This window comes from Oryctolagus cuniculus, chromosome 7, assembly GCF_051225735.1.
Source record: "Oryctolagus cuniculus isolate XC-2025 breed Fujian yellow rabbit chromosome 7, ASM5122573v1, whole genome shotgun sequence".
Taxonomy (NCBI): Eukaryota; Metazoa; Chordata; class Mammalia; order Lagomorpha; family Leporidae; genus Oryctolagus; species Oryctolagus cuniculus.
Window position 1 is genome coordinate 85027688 of NC_142873.1, and position 16356 is coordinate 85044043.

The 16356-nt window shown below is 43.2% G+C and overlaps 1 protein-coding gene across 5 annotated transcripts in view; it reads right to left on the minus strand.

Moving 5' to 3' along the window:
- SH3GLB1 (SH3 domain containing GRB2 like, endophilin B1) overlaps nt 1-15287 on the minus strand; it is a 44015-nt gene extending 28728 nt beyond the window's left edge. For 4 of the 5 annotated variants that reach the window (XM_051857528.3, XM_008264944.5, XM_008264943.5 and 1 more), the window contains exon 1: nt 14780-15277. In XM_051857528.3, coding sequence (XP_051713488.2) covers nt 14780-14851 — 72 coding nt within the window. In that variant the 5' untranslated portion in view covers nt 14852-15277. Of the gene's footprint in view, nt 1-14779 lie in introns of all 5 variants that reach the window. The other variant, XM_002715522.6, reaches the window with a different exon arrangement.
- Between the last annotated feature and the right edge of the window lie 1069 nt (nt 15288-16356).

The following is a 16356-nucleotide window of genomic DNA, read 5'->3' on the forward strand; positions in this document are numbered from 1 at the left end:
CAGTTTATTTATAAACCTTTGAAACACACCCCTATTTGTACCTTGGAGGTGTCTTTTAAAGACCATAAAATGCAGTATAATGTATACTCTATATATCAATTTTTAATCTATTGACAGTGTTGCTATTAAGAAAGGCAGCATTGTAGATGCAATAATAAGGAGGTAAAAAATATTTCTGTGCAAATCTTATTGAGCCTCTGGATACTTTTAATTAAACAGAGGAGACCATGACTCAGACTGTTGATCACTATAATTTTTCTTTGGAATATATGGCTTTGTCCATCCAAAAGTATCCCATGAGCACTAATTCTATGGTTACTCATGACTAACTCCCAGTTAACAAAATTGCGTTCATCTTGTCTTTTCTCCCCATTCCTCAAAAAATCTTTTCTGCCAATCTCTTTTCTGAGATTTATTTCAGCATTTTTTCTTGGTCTAATAGTTTTAGTTGGTTATTATTACTTTTTAGCTAAAGGATTCTCTAAAATTTTATTCATAAGACTTCTGGTTAAAATTCCCACTGAAGATCCTGTTCAGGGGCTAGAAACAATGGTTTAAATGGCTGCTATAAAGCCTTACTTGTTTTTGAGACTGCTCTGTACCCAAGCCCTGATATACAAAGTGAATTGAGAATTGCAGTTACAACTTATTGCCCAAGTCTGAGGACTGCCTTAACTTTATGAAAGCAAACCCTGAGCCTATGGTCAGCTGGATAAACTATGCAACCTCATTCTCAAAAGAGAACAAGATGTAAGCATAGGGGCCGGCGCTGTGGTTCATTTGGTTAATCCTCCGCCTGTGGCGCCGGCATCCCATATGGACCCCGGGTTCTAGTCCCGGTTGCTCCTCTTCCAGTCCAGCTCTCTGCTGTGGCCTGGGAAAGCAGTGGAGGATGGCCCAGGTGCTTGGGCCCCTGCACTCGCATGGGACACCAGGAAGAAGCACCTGGCTCCTGGCTTGGGATCAGCGCAGCGCCGGCCATAGCGGCCATTTTGGGGGGTGAACCAATGGAAGGAAGAAGACCTTTCTCTCTCTCTCTCACTGTCCATAACTCTACCTGTCAAATAAATTAAAAAAAAAAAGGAAAAAAAAAGGTGTAAGCATAGACTTCCTATATAGATCAGACCACCAACAGTCAGACAGAAAATCTTCCATACAAAGCAACCAGTAGAAAGGGAAAAAAAGAGACTACAACCAGGTTAATATCAATTCAAAATGATGATTTAAGAAAAATTTTTTGCACTTTAAAAATCAGAATCACAGGGGTCAGTGCTGTCATGTAGAGGGTTAAGCCACCGCCTGTGACACCAGCATCCCATATAGGCTGCTCCATTTCTGATCTAGCTTCTTGTTAATGGCCTGCAAAAAGGAGAAGATGGCCCAAGTGACTGGATCCCTGCCACCCATGTGGGAGACCTGAAATTAAACTCCTGTCCTCCGCCTGGCCCAGTCCTGGCTGTTGTGGCCATCTGAGAAGTGAACCAGTGGATGGAAGATCTCTCTCCTTCTCCAACACTTTCAAATAAATAAATCTTTAAAAAAAATTGGAAACACAAGCATAAATTCCCCTTTTAGAAAAAAGTGGAAGATGGCCCAACTCCTTGGGCCCTTGCATCCTTGTGGAAGGCCCAGAAGAAGCTCCTGGCTCCTGGTTTTAGATCAGTCCAGCTCTGGCCATTGTGGCCATTTGGGGAGTGTACCAGTGGATGGAAACTCTCAGCTCTCTTTCTCTCCCTCTCTCTGCCTTTCAAATAAATAAATACATCTTTTTTTTAAATTCCCCTTTTATAAGTATAGCTATTTGTTCATTTCATTCATTCCTTCAACAAATATTTATTAGCATCTACACAGATGCCAGGCACTGTTCTAAGCACATGGGTTTCTGCAGCCAACAAAGCAGATAAGGTCTTTGCTCTTAGGAAGCTAATAACATTTTAACAAGGAGGACAATAAACAAGCTGATGACAAAGACATCAAGATTGTGGGGAGTGACTCAACATAGGTGGTACTTCTTTTTCTTGAGTGACATAATGAGTTTAAATATTACGAAGAATTGGCTGGCGCCGCCGCTCACTAGGCTGATCCTCCGCCTGCGGCGCCCACACCCCGGGTTCTAGTCCCGGTCGGGGCGCCGGATTCTGTCCCAGTTGCTCCTCTTCCAGTCCAGCTCTCTGCTGTGGCCCGGGAGGGCACTAGAGGATGGCCCAAGTCCGTGGGCCCTCCACCTGCATGGGAGACCAGGAGGAAGCACCTGGCTCCTGGCTTCGGATTGGTGCAGTGTGCTGGCTGTTGCAGCCATTTGGGGGGTGAACCAACAGAAGGAAGACCTTTTCTCTGTCTCTCTCTCTCTCTAACTCTGCCTGTCAAAAAAAATTATTACTAAGTATTCATTTTGGGGGGGAGCAAAAGAAATTAGGGAAGGCTTCAATGGGCAAGGGATGGGAGACCCGGGCTTAGAAGAGTATGAGATGGGAACGATCAGAGAAATAGCATCTCTGAGCAATTAAGAAATAGCCTGAGAGGCAGCGCTGCGGCTCACTTGGCTAATCCTCCACCTGCGGTGCCGGCACACCGGATTCTATCCCAGTTGCTCCTCTTCCAATCCAGCTCTCTGCTGTGGCCCAGGCAGGCAGTGGAGGATGGCCCAAGTGCTTGGGCCCTGCACCCGCTTGGGAGACCAGGAGGAAGCACCTGGCTCCTGAATTTGGATTGGCGCAGTGCGCCGCCGCAGCGGCCATTTGGGGGATGAACCAACGGAAGGAAGACCTTTTTCTCTGTCTCTCTCTCTCTCTCACTAACTCTGCCTGTCAAAAAACAAACAAAAAAAAAAAAAACAAAAAGAAATAGCCTGAGGCTGAAAAGAAAGAAATTATCTATGTAAAGATTTAAGGGTAGAATATATAGTCCTCTGATGATTTATTTCCAGTTGCATTATTTCTATAGGATCCTTAGCATCACCTTTTAGTATATGAAGTATCAATATTAATTATTTTCTAGAAAGCCTTAATTTATATTTAATAACAAAGAACAAGTAAGATTAAAAGATCAGCGATATTAAAAATCAGTATTTATGAGTTCAGTTTTTAGGCATTTTTCTGAAAACTAGAAGACATGGTCTCTGTTATAGGAGAAATAATTGAGTATTATCTAAGCAGTATAAACCTACAGGACTATTTTTTTCAGAACATAAAATGTTATCTAACAGGGTGCAGTGTTTGGCTTAGCAGTTAAGACATCAGTTAGGAAACTGGCACCCACATTGGAGTGCCTGAGTTCTGAGTCCCAATTCTGCTCCCAATTCCAGCTTCCTTCTAACATGTACTCTGGTAGGCACCAGATAATGGTACAAGTAGATGGGTACCTGCCACCCATGTGGGAGACTTGGATTGAGTTCCCAGGAACTCAGCATTTGGGGAGACCAGTAGATCAAAGTTCTGTAACTCTGCTTCTCAAACAAAAATAAAAATTAAAAAGCTTTACCTATTAGATGTTCAAAAAACACACTGGAATTAAAGGAACAGCCTGGAATTTTCTAAAAAGTTTTTTAAATGAGGCTGGCATTGTAGCTTAGTGGGTAAATCCACTTCCTATGACACCAACATCCCATATGGGTGCCGGTTTGAGTTCCTATTACTCCACTTCCAATTCAGCTCTCTGCTAATGGCCTGGGTAAAGTAGTGGAAGATGGCCCAACCCACTGGGAGACCTGGATGAAGCTCCTGGCTTTGGCCTGGCCCAATCCCAGCTGTTGTAGACATCTGGGGAGTAAACCAGTGGATGGAAGATTTCTGTCTCTCCTTCTCTCTGTAACTCTTTCAATAAATAAATTTTTCAAAAAAAAGTTTTAAAATAGTGATTAAAGAAACAGTCACTGAATTTATCTGACACAAGTTAGGATTTAGGGCAAGTTTTCTCCTGATAGTATTATAGAGAACAAACAATCAGAAAATTAATTATTTGGAAAATAAAATGTTTCCATCTTCAGGTCAAAAGGCTTGTTTACATATTTAATATATATATATTTTTTAGAAGCTAAGCAGCAACCAATTTTTTTTTTTTTTTGACAGGCAGATTTAGACAGTGAGAGAAAGAGAGAGAAAGGTCTTCCTTCTGTTAGTTTACCCACCAAATGGCTGCTACAGCATGCGCACTGCACCAATCCAAAGCCAGGAGCCAGGGGCTCTCAATGCGGGTGCAGGGCCCAAGGGCCATCCTCCAGTGCCCTCCCGGGCCACAGCAGAGAGCTGGACTGGAAGAGCAGCAACTGGGACTAGAACCTGGGTTGCTGGTGCCACAGGCGGAGGATTAACCTAGTGAGCCATGGCGCCGGCCCATATTTAATATTTTATTTGTTGACTATCATGGTACTACCTTTTTTTTTTTTTTTTTTTTAAAGATTTATTTGAAAGATGGAGTTCTAGAGAGAGAGAGATGGGGAGGGTAGGAAAGGTGCCTTCTACCCTGGTTCACTCCTCATTTAGCTGGGGCTGAGCTGATCTGAAGCCAGGAGCTTCTTCTGGGTCTCCCATGTGAATGCCGGAGCCCAAGGAACTGGGCTGTCCTCTGCTGCTTTCCCAGATGCATTAGCAGAGAGCTGGATAGGAGGTGGAATAGGCAGGACTCAAAGCAGTGCTTACATGTGTTGCTGGTGCTGCAGGCTAGGGCTTTAACCCACTGTGCCACAGTGCTGGTCCTTAATGGTACTACCTTGCAGTTATCTCATTAAGTACACTTTTTTTTTTTTTAGTAAAAAAAGATAGAAGTACAAGTATAATATAGTAATGAATATTTGCATCCAGTCTGAGGAAGAAACAAAGAAATATGTAAACTGATTTACAAAATAAGATTCTACAAACAAACAAGAGTAGTTTATTATTCTAGTTCAGAAGGACAAAAATAAACAATAATATAAGGAAACCTTACAAATCAGTGAGATAGTCTAACTGCAGAATAACTCTTCAGAAAATAGCAATTCTAAGGGAGGGTTCATATAAACTATGTACTTAAGTACCAGTAATAAATCTTACCTCATGCTTATCTACATTTTCTAAGACTGAAAACAATTAGTATACTTCACTCTATGTATATCTATGCTTTATCCTTTAGTACATTATGTGATTGTTTTACCTGCTAATTTCTTAAAAAGTTTTTTTTTTCAAGAATTTCATGTTTTTCTTATATCTTTATTTATTTATTTTTAAAAAGACTTATTTATTTGAAAGGCAGAGTTACAGAGAGAGGTAGAGACAGGTCTTCCAATCTGCTGGTTCACTCCCCAAATGGCTGCAATGACCAGGGCTGGGCCAGGCTGAAAGTAGGAGCCAAGAGCTTCTTCCAGGTCTCTCATGTGGCTGCAAGGGCCCAAGCACTTGGGCCATCCTCTGCTGCTTCCCCAGGTGCATTAGCAGGGAGCTGGATGGGAAAAGGAGCAGCTGGGACTCAAACCGATGACCATAGGGGATGCCAGCGCTGCAGACTAGGGCTTTAACTCACTGTGCTACAGCACCGGCCCCACACTTCTATATTCTTTTTTTTTTTTTTTAAAGATTTATTTATTTATATGAAAGGCAGAGTTACAGAAGAAGCAGAGGCAGAGAGAGATAGAGAAGTCTTCTATCTGTTGGTTCACTTCCCAAATGGCTGCAATGGTCAGAATTGAGCTGATCCAAAGCCAGGAGCTTCTTCTGGATCTCCCACACAGGTACAATGGCCCAAGCACGTGGGCAACTTGCTGCTGCTTTCCCAGGCACATTAACAGGGAGCTGGATCGAAGTGGAGCAGCTGGGACTCGAATCAGTGCCCATATGAGATGCTGGCATGCAGGCGGCAGCTTTACCAGCTATACCACAGCGCCAGCCTCTTAACAATAGCATGGCTAAATAAATGTTTTAAAATTCCACATAGTAAGAATTATGTTTTATTTCAAATATTCAAAAGAATCTTTTAATATGGGCAAGAATCATAATTTCAATGATAAGTTGCAGTTGAGTGACTGAACATTTTTCCTAAGGTATCTGTATTGGGATTCAATCTTACATCTGTTTGTATTACAGTCATATAATATGCCATACTATCTTTCTAGTATATATTTGACTTTGAGAAATTAATATTTTCTACGTTTATCACCATTATTCCAACGTATTCTGTGTTTCCTTGTCCCTGAGTCTTTCTTCACACTGGCTCCATCTCTGTTTCCTACATATTTAATAATTATTCACATCATTAAGGGTAACCTAAATCCTATCTTAAATTAAGAAGGGTGCAGGGGAAGCACACAATAATATTTCTAATATTATCTTTTTAAAAATAAACAGCAGTGTATTGTTTTAAAGAGTTATTTATTTGAAAGGCAGAAAGAGCAAGGGAGAGACAGACAAACACACTCACACAGTCAGGGAACTACCATCCCTGCCTGGTTCAATCCTCAAATGCCAACAAGTTCCAGCTAAAGCAGGAGTCAGGAACTCAATCCATGACTTCTACATGGGTGGCAGGGAATCCAATTACTCCTGCCATGTGCCAGTGTATGCATGAGCAGGAAGCTGGAATTAGAAGCAGAGCCGGGACCCAAACCCAGGCACTCTGAAATGGGATATGAGCATCCCAACCAGTGCCTTCACTGCCTAAGCCAAATACCCACTCCTTGAAAGTATATTTTTAAGACTTTTTCTTAGAAAATAGTTGCTATTCATAAAATTCATAGTGTAATTTTAATAATCGGTTCAGAGAAAATGTAAATACAATACTTATTATATATATTACATACAATAATCTTTACTACAAGGAGATCAGCCTATAATGTGTTTTTTGTCCTCAGGGATTTTATGATCAAGTTAGGATAATAATACTGCCTTAACACAAACATAAAATTTTAACAACAGCACCCTTTTCAAAAGAGCAAAGGCCTATTCCTTTTTTTGAAAAAAGATCCCTTTCTAGTTACCAAAACCTTAAACATTAACCTATGAGAAATTTAGTCTTCAACATCTTCAAATCCAAAATTATTACTGACTTTGTAGACTCTTAATAGATGTTCATGAGAAACTATACTTGATTTAAAGCATGTATTTCAATGAACAGGTAGCAGTACAGAACTTTTGTGCAAACAATCTACAATGAAAGCTAGAACGTGAGTCATAGAAACCCAACCCAGTGTTCCCCAAATATAGTTGTAGTATAATTCTTTCATAGTCTTTCAATTTAATAGAGCAAAATGGCATGAGAATAGATAGTTTAATCCCTTCTTCTTTGTGTATTTTCTCTCAACCTTGCTTTAAGGGAAGGACTATCTTTGAGTCAGTCATATTACACCAGGTACTATAATACTTTACAACAGAATAGGCATATAGTCTTTTTTTTTTTTTTTTGACAGGCAGAGTGGAGAGTGAGAGAGAGAGACAGAGAGAAAGGTCTTCCTTTGCCGCTGGTTCACCCTCCAATGGCCGCTGCTGCCGGTGCGCTGTGGCCGGCGCATCGCGCTGATCCGAAGCCAGGAGCCAGGTGCTTTTCCTGGTCTCCCATGGGGTGCAGGGCCCAAGGACCTGGGCCATAGCAGAGAGCTAGCCTGGAAGAGGGGCAACCAGGACAGAATCCGGTGCCCTGACCGGGACTAGAACCTGGTGTGCCGGCGCCGCAAGGCGGAGGATTAGCCTATTGAGCCACGGCGCTGGCAGGCATATAGTCTTCAGTATGAAATAAGGTCCCTGGATTCCACATTCTGTTTTACTAGGAAGAAAAAAGAACTACAAGTAAAAAGGGAGTGTGTGATCAAATGGAAACTCTAATCACCAATTCTTCAGGTTAGAGTAATATTCAAAATAATCTAAACTATTTGGGGAAAATATATAACACAAATTTTGAATATAACATATTAATAAAGTAGATTCCTCTCCTTTGGTTCTCCATTTTAGATGCTCTTTTGAATTACCTAGGGAAGCTTTCAAAAACACTAGTGTCAGATCCAACCCCTAAAATTTTAATTTAACTGGACAGGGGTGCAGTCAACATATACTGGCATTTTTAAAGATTCCCTGGGTAATTTAAGTGCAGCCAAGACTGAGAACCACTATTCTGAGCTCATACATAATTATTTCAATATGTATCATTTGGTTTAGTTCCCACTGCATTACTTCCTTCTGTGGCCCATTTAAGATCTTGATTGTCATTATTGTCATTTCACTATGCTGGAGTTATGCTCCAAATACATTGTGTTGAAACTCAAGTTTTTGTCTTAACAGTATTTAAGTAATTGACCTACAAGTCTGATAATTTTAAACAGGAATACAGCAATCAGTATCATATTGACTGGGTGTGGTTTGGTAGGAAAGAGTTTAAGATCATTTATAGCTTTGTTATTACCTTAAAATACTTTCAAGAATTATGATGAATTCAAAACAAACTTGTAGATTTCCTTTTTTTTTTTTTTTTTGACAGGCAGAGTGGACAGTGAGAGAGACAGAGAAAGGTCTTCCTTTTGCTGTTGGTTCACCCTCCAATGGCTGGCACAGCTGGCGCGCTGCGGCCTGCGCACCGCACTGATCCGATGGCAGGAGCCAGGTGCTTCTCCTGGTCTCCCATGGGGTGCAGGGCCCAAGTTCTTGGGCCATCCTCTACTGCACTCCCTGGCCACAGCAGAGCTAGCCTGGAAGAGGGGCAACCGGGACAGAATCCTGCATCCTGACTGGGACTAGAACCCGGTGTGCCGGCACTGCTAGGCGGAGGATTAGCCTATTGAGCCGCGGCGCCGGACGTCGATTTTCTGATTACCTCATTCACAGAGTATGTAGTATAAATTTTAACATCAAGTTAACAAGTTATCTTCTACCTAGTGGTTTACTGAATTAACATCAATATTACCAAAAGATGTAAATACAGTTTTAAGCCACACTAAAAGTAGTTTTTGCACAATGAGAAAATGTATGGATTTTGAATGGGACCTTTTATTTATCAGAGTTTGAGAGGCATGGTAAAGTCATCACAGTTTATAAAGAAAGTGCAAATTTGGAAGGGCTTGAGTGAGCTGTTTAGCCAAGATGGAATTCTAGCCAGGGCCTGACAGGGTCCTGTCAATGGCACCACCACAGTCATCTTTGTATTTCCAGCTTAGACAAGCTATTATGCTTGCTGAATAAACCTCAAGACCACATTTTAAAGACTTTCTAAAAAAAATGTTTACAATTTCATAGTTTAACTTTAATAATCAGTTATAGAAAACACCAAAAAACTGAACATTCTCCTAAATTAGCTTGATCTTTTTTTTTTTTCCCTTCATATCCAACAATCTCAGATCATGTACTATGTAGTTAGGCCTACAATGGTTACAAATGTACTGAGCAGAGATAAAACTTTCCTGTAAGTGTTCCATAAACAATATGGTATAACAACTATTTACACAGCATTTAGACAGTATTAGATACTACTCTAGATTTAAAGTATATGGAAGGGTGAGAAGATAAAACATATGCAAATAACTGTGATACTTTAAGTGATGTGAATACCCTGAGGTTTTGGTATTCATGGAAATTTCTGGAAGCAATTCACTTCATAGCAAGGGATAACTATATATGCTCTTATATTAAAGACAGTGAGTCAAGTTTTGCTTTAGAATCAATTCTGAATTAAAAATCTCTCTTAGGATTTGCACTATAGCATAGCCATCATCTACTATGTGCACAGGTTGGAGTCTTGGCTGCTCCACTTCCAATCCCGCTCCCTGTTAATGTGCTTGGGAAAGCAGCACATGTGGAGATCTGAAAGAAGCTCCTGGCTCTTGTCTGGCCCAGCGCTGGCCACTGCGGCCATTTGGGAAATCTCTCCCTAACTCTGCCTTTCAAATAAATAAAATAAATATTAAAAATAAACTCTCCTGTTCCTTCATTCATTATCAAATGAAAGGAAGAGTAATTTACAAAGTGGGTATTTGCTAAAAAGGATATTTAACAATGGCAAATTTGGGGCTAAACTGTGAAGTCCACAAAGGCAGGGACTAGATATCATACATCTTTGTATCTGCAACACCAAGCATCTATCTAACAGGTAGTCAACAAAAACAGGTTGAACAGTTTAACATTTTAGACTGGTATTAGATATCTTCAAGGTCAGCAAATATAATGTTAGAAAAATACTAGCAAAGATTACAAAATTATTTAACATGCTAAATGATTCTTGTTTCCCTTCACAGAGTAAACTTTTCATATGGAAACTAACTTGTTAGGCTAAAATGACAAAAATTAAAATGAGGCATGTTGGATGTTGTGATAGGGGAACAGGAAACATATGGTTGATTCCTTAGGACACACAATCTTTTTTAAAGAAGTGAAAACATATAGCCACAGAATTTTAGAGCTTGCAGAGACCTTGCATAATTGTTCATTAGAAGAAAAATTTTATAGGATTGTACATCAAGCTCTTGTGGCCTGAGAAGCCTTCACAGTTGAGATGAATTTGAACCTATATCTTGAGGGAAGGACAGAATATGTAGAGGGCACTCCAGTTAACTTTATGAACAAAAGCCTAGAGTCAGAAAAGTACATCATATTATATTTTGGAAATCAAAAAAATTTAATTAAAATCCAGTGTTTAATACTCAGGAATCTAGACTAAAAAGACTGATTTTAAGATAAATGGCTTTTAAGACACTAGTAAAATAACATCTTGGCAAGGATAAATTACTTGAAGCTATTATATTGAGGAAGTTAAAAATAAGTAATAAGCCAAATAAATTTAAGAATACTCCTTATTCATTTATACATTCTACTTTAACATTTATTTTAAAGTACCAAAGTTTACAAATGAATTTTAGAAGTGTGAGTGATAATAAAACTCACTTATACTAGCATGCTTTAACAGTCTAATTTGATGATTTTAAAGCAAAGAACACTTTCGATTTTTTTAACTTAAAATTTTTAAGTAAAATGGAAAATGTATAAAATTGACCAGCCAGAGGATGGCTTATTCCTTTATGTACAATTTGCTTTGAATGGAGATTATTATTTAGAAATAAAAAAGCTTAATGCCTTCCCTACTGTCCCAATCGCTTATTCAGAGTTACTGTCATAGCTCTTAAACTATTCTTAGCATGAAACTTGGTACTTTGGTATTATACTGATGTCAACACAATTCAGAGTAGGAACTCAGTTACTGACTAACTACAGAAAAGAGAAAGCAGTGTTTTGTTGCCTATTATCCAGAATTCCAAATTTCATGTTACATTTTGGAAGCACTTTTAAGTTTTATTTTTAAAAAGCATTATGGAAAATGTCATATACCAAAATATAGCAGTATAATAAAAATGTTATAATGAAACCTTAAAAACCCATAACTCAGTTTCAATAACCATCGACACTGTCCTGATCTTGTTTCAACTACTTCTACCTTTTTCCTCTGAAATACTTTAACGCAAATTCACAAGTTTAGTACACTTACATACTTCAGGTTGTATCTCTCATAGTTACAGACTTAATATAAAAAGACACATTTAGTGGTGGGCATTAAGCCTAGTGGTCAGGGTGCTTGTGTCCTACTCTAGTGTCACTGGACTTGTTCGATTCTTGGCTTTCTTGGCGTTGGCTCTTGATTCTAGCCTCCTATTAATTCAGATCTTGGAAGGCAGCAGTGATGGCCCCAAAAATTGGGTTTCTGCTACTCATGTGGAAAACCTAGATTGAGTTTCTGCTAACTAGCTTCAGCCTGCCCCTATAGGCATTTGGAGAGTGAACCAGTAGGTGTCTCTCAGATAAATAAACAAATTAATTAATTAATTAATTTTTTGACAGGCAGAGTTAGACAATGAGAGAGACAGAGAGAAAGGTCTTCTTTTCCGTCGGTTCACCCCCCAAATGGCTGCTACGGCCAGCATTGCGCCGATCCAAAGCCAGGAGCCAGGTGCTTTTCCTGGTCTCCCACGCGGGTGCAGGCACCCAAGCACTCGAGCCATCCTCCACTGCCTTCCTGGGCCACAGTAGAGAGCTGGACTGGAAGAGGAGCAGCCGGGACTAGAACCCGGGGCCCATATGGTATGCTGGTGCCGCAGGTGGAGGATTAACCAAGTGAGCCACGGTGCTGGCCCTCTCAGATAAATTTTTAAAAATTTTAATTTTTTTAAGGGGGACATGTTTAAGGAAATCCCTTTCTCCAGACATTTCTCCCTTTTTATAAACGATTCAAGTCAAAATCCTGGCGTCATCCTTGACTTGTCTTTCACACCAGAGAGCCAATCTGACAGCCAATACAGATTTTGAAACTCCCCTCTACCACTGTCATCTAAGTCATATTTTCACCTGTCCCATATGACGACAGTTCCCTAACCAGTTGCCCCAGTACCTATGCAACTTCAGTCATTGCACTTGTTCCTTCTGCCCTCAAATGCTTCTGGAAGGAAGGAAGGAAGGAAGGAAGGAAGGGAGGGAGCGAGGGAGGGAGGGAGGGGAGGGGGAGGAGGAGGGGGAGAGGGAGGGGGAGGGGAGGGGAGGGGAGAGGAGAGGAGAGGGGAGGGGAGAGGAGAGGAGAGGGGAGGAGAGGAGAGGAAAGAAGACTCTATTATACTTGTTTGAGGTCTCTCTGTATTTCATCCTATCAGAAAGCCTTGCCCTGACCATCCTAGCTACACAACATAGCAACAACCACCACTTTGCCTATTACCTTATTCTTCTGGCTTTTTTTCCTCTATCATCTGATGTATTTACAAGTTTATTTTCTGCCAGAATGTAAGCTCTAGGAAGGAAGATCCTTTACTGATTGTATTTCCTGCTGTATCACCAGTGTCCAGAATAGTGATGGAAGAGATGGACTAGGCACTTAAGTATGTAAGACCAAAAAGAAAATTGACAGCTAACAGATTAGGACAGAATGAAAAAACTTTTCCCTAAAGAGATGGAAAGAATCATTAAGATTCAATTGAGGAGGTATACTCTTTGCGATCTTTGGTAGATTTACTTTTTAAAATTCTATCTACCAACAATTTAAATCACACTAAATTCCAGAAATGTGTCCTATTTAAGTAGCATGGGTCATATAAAGCATTGTATAGTGTCAAATCTGCACCAAGGATATAAAATCACAGGTAATGGCACCACAGCAAAAAATATGGAAGGCTCTAGTCCTTTATTGTCAGCAATGTTAATTCTAAGTGTCTCAGAAATCAAAATTCATCTCAGACCCTCTATCATTCACTCCCCTTGCACCATGTTTTTGAACTATTGGAAACAGGCTGATTGAAATCAAGAAAGTATTTTAACTATAAAAGTTCAATGTCTTTACATTATACTTAATATTTTAGGGAAGAAGAGGTAGAAGACTTAAGATGGGTAGTTTATTATCACAGAGATTTTGGAATTCGAAATCAAAAGCTAGGAGGAATTTCTCATTTCTTCAGTGTTATTTGTTGCTTTTATTGAAACACATCATGCTACCTTATATTTAAAGTCTTTCTAGGCCACAGCATTCTATTTCCATGTATCTTAAACTTGCAACGGCTTATTCAGATAGAGAAATTAGTTGGCAGTAGTAGGCCAGATGGCAACCGGTTGTTTACTACCCGTGCAAGTTAGGCAAGTTACTGAACCTCTCCGAGGCTGCTTCCTTAGACATAAAAGGGGGTTAGTAACACCTACCTGGCAAAGCTATGGAAAGGACTGAAGGGAGTTAGTCAAATGAACAGCAAACTACTTGACATACATACAAGTGTTTCATAACATAGGCAGTTATTACCTTGCTCTGGCTCTTGCATGCTTTTGGTGAGACCAGTGCAATGTTAGAAGCAACTGTGCCAAAACTGAGGTAAAGGAGACAGGAATGTAGTAAAGCAATGGGACAGGTTTGACATTTCAGTATGCGTGTGAGAAATTAATTTCATTTTCTCTTTACAAAAGAGAATGCTGCTGCTACTGTGACTGTGTTATTAGCTTAAACAGCAGATTGTTTACAACCATGTTGTGAAATTTACATCTGTTCCTGGATGTAACTGACTTAGCACAATGCGGATGACGTCTGTAGAAAGCTAAGCTCCCTGGTACTGACACGTCCTTGATTGCAGCATTCCCAGAGCTAGTCAGTCTATAGTTCCCCTTCAAGTGTATCAAGCATGCCACTGCGGCTCCGGACACCACGTCAATCTTCCCCCCACCCCTCTCCTTACTCCCCAGCTGAGTTTGCACAACGAGAACCCCAAACTCTGGGTCTCTTGGCCCTGGCAAAGTTTGGACGCCAACTGGCGATGTGCATTTCCGCCCCTCCCTCCCCCGGGGGCTGCCAAGCCCAGGGACAGTCCTTTCAGGAAGACAGAGGGCTGGAGGGAACTGCCTTGGCAGAGTTCTCTGGGTTGAGGGGCTGGAAGAGGAAACTCCCTTCTCGGATTCGGCAGGGAGGGCCAGAGGCGAAAGGAAAGCGTGGGGGTGGCGCCCCAATGGTCTGCGGCGCTCGTACCCGCCGCGCTCGCCAGGCGCCGCCGGCCCCGGGAGGGGCTCACCCGGGCGGCCAGGGCAGCGCCTCGACCCGAGGTGAACTCAAGGTGTCCTCCAGGGGCGGGAGGGAGGTTCAGGCCCCGTCCCCACCCCGTCTCGCTGCCCCAGAGCGGCGGTTGGAGAGCAGCGAGGAGGAAAACGCCCAGCGGGACCGTAGGGGCACCAGGCCGCGCCCATCGCCCGAGCCTCGGCCGCAGCAATGCCGCCGGGCGGCCGCCGCCTCCTCGGGCTGGGCGCTCGGGGGCCCCTCCCAGGTCCCCCCTCGGACGCCGCCACCCTTTCCCACCCCCACCCCCCCCAGCCCCCAACCACTGTGGTACCTGCACGGCCCGACTGAGGAAGGTGCCTGCGTCGGCCGCCAGCTTCTTCACGTTGAAGTCCATGATGTTCATCCCGGGAGGCAGCCGGGCGGAGCCGCCGGCTGACCTAGCGGGGAGGCGGTGGCGCCGAGGCCGGGCTGGGGCGCCGGGCGAGAGCGGCGGGGGCAGACGTGGTAGGTGGAGGGAGGTGGCGCCAGCGCCGCCGCCGCCGCCGCCGCCGCCGCAGCTGTCGTTTCCGCGAAGGGGGAGGCGGAGGGTGGGGCGAGGATCGAGTACCAGCGCTTCAGAACAGGCTGCGCTCCCGGGCTGCGGCGGCGGCGGCCGGGAAGTAGAGCGCGTCCAGCCGGGAGTGGGGCCGCCAACGTCCGCGCAGGTCGCGGGGGCCAAGCTGCAGGCCGACGGGCGTCCCTGCCTTGTGGGGCCGGGCCCCCGTCGGAGGAAGCGAGCGAAGCGCCGGCCGCGGGGCGGAGCCTTTACCGAAGTTATCGCGGGAACAGCGACCCCTTGAGGCTCGCGGCGGCTCCGCCGCGGGGCGTGCCGGGAGCTCCTCCCGCTTTGGGCCTGCCGGGCTGGAGGGACTGCTATGGAGGGCGTCCCAGCGCTCTGCGCGTTTGCCTTCAACATCAAAGAACCGGGAGCGCAGACAACCAAGATTCCTCTTTTTTTTTTTTTTTCCACCTCCTGAACGAGAAAACATGTAATTACAGAATAGAATTGCAATATCTATGAAATTAGAACAGGCTTCGGTCATCTTGTAGCAGCTGGGTGTGCCGCTGGTCCGCGAGGCTTGGATGGCACTCAGCTCACCTCTTCATAATAGAGTTCAATTTAATGTCCCCATGGGGACTGTAGCCGATTCATTCAGCATTATTGAGTACCTACTGTGCACCAGGCTCTGAGTCAGGTGCTGAAGACACCACACTGAAGAAGGCACTGTCAAGCGCTCAGTCCGGTTACTTGACTTTTGAAAACCTCCCCACTCCCAGCAGAAGCCCTGTGACTCTTTTTTTTCTTTTTGGACAGGCAGAGTTAGTGAGAGAGAGAGACAGAGAGAAAGGTCTTCCTTTGTTGGTTCACTCCTCAAATGGCCGCTATGGCCAGCGCTGTGCCGATTCCAAGCCAGGAGCCAGATGCTTCTTCCTAGTCTCCTGCACTCCATGCGGGCACAGCAGCCTAAGCACTTGGGCCATCCTCCACTGCACTCCCGGGCCATAGCAGAGAGCTGGACTGAAAGAGGAGCACTGGGACTAGAACCGGGCCCAGGGTGCCCGCGCCGCAGGCAGAGGATTAGCCAAGTGAGCCATGGCGCCAGCCTGCTTCAGGGACTTTAGGTCTCTCTTGAGGCACTTGCTGAATTACAGAGCCACACAGGTGCACACTGTGTGCCAAGCACACAAAGCACATGCTGGGGACACAAAGGGCCTAGTGAAAGCGGCAAAGAAATGTAAAATGGTGAGTGACTTAGGGTAGTCTTAATAACAATGCAGCCTTACTAGTGTTAACCATTAAGTAAGAATGTGAAGTTCACAATCCTTGCATCCCCAGTAACTTCCTAAGCAGTTATAGCCTATGTTAAC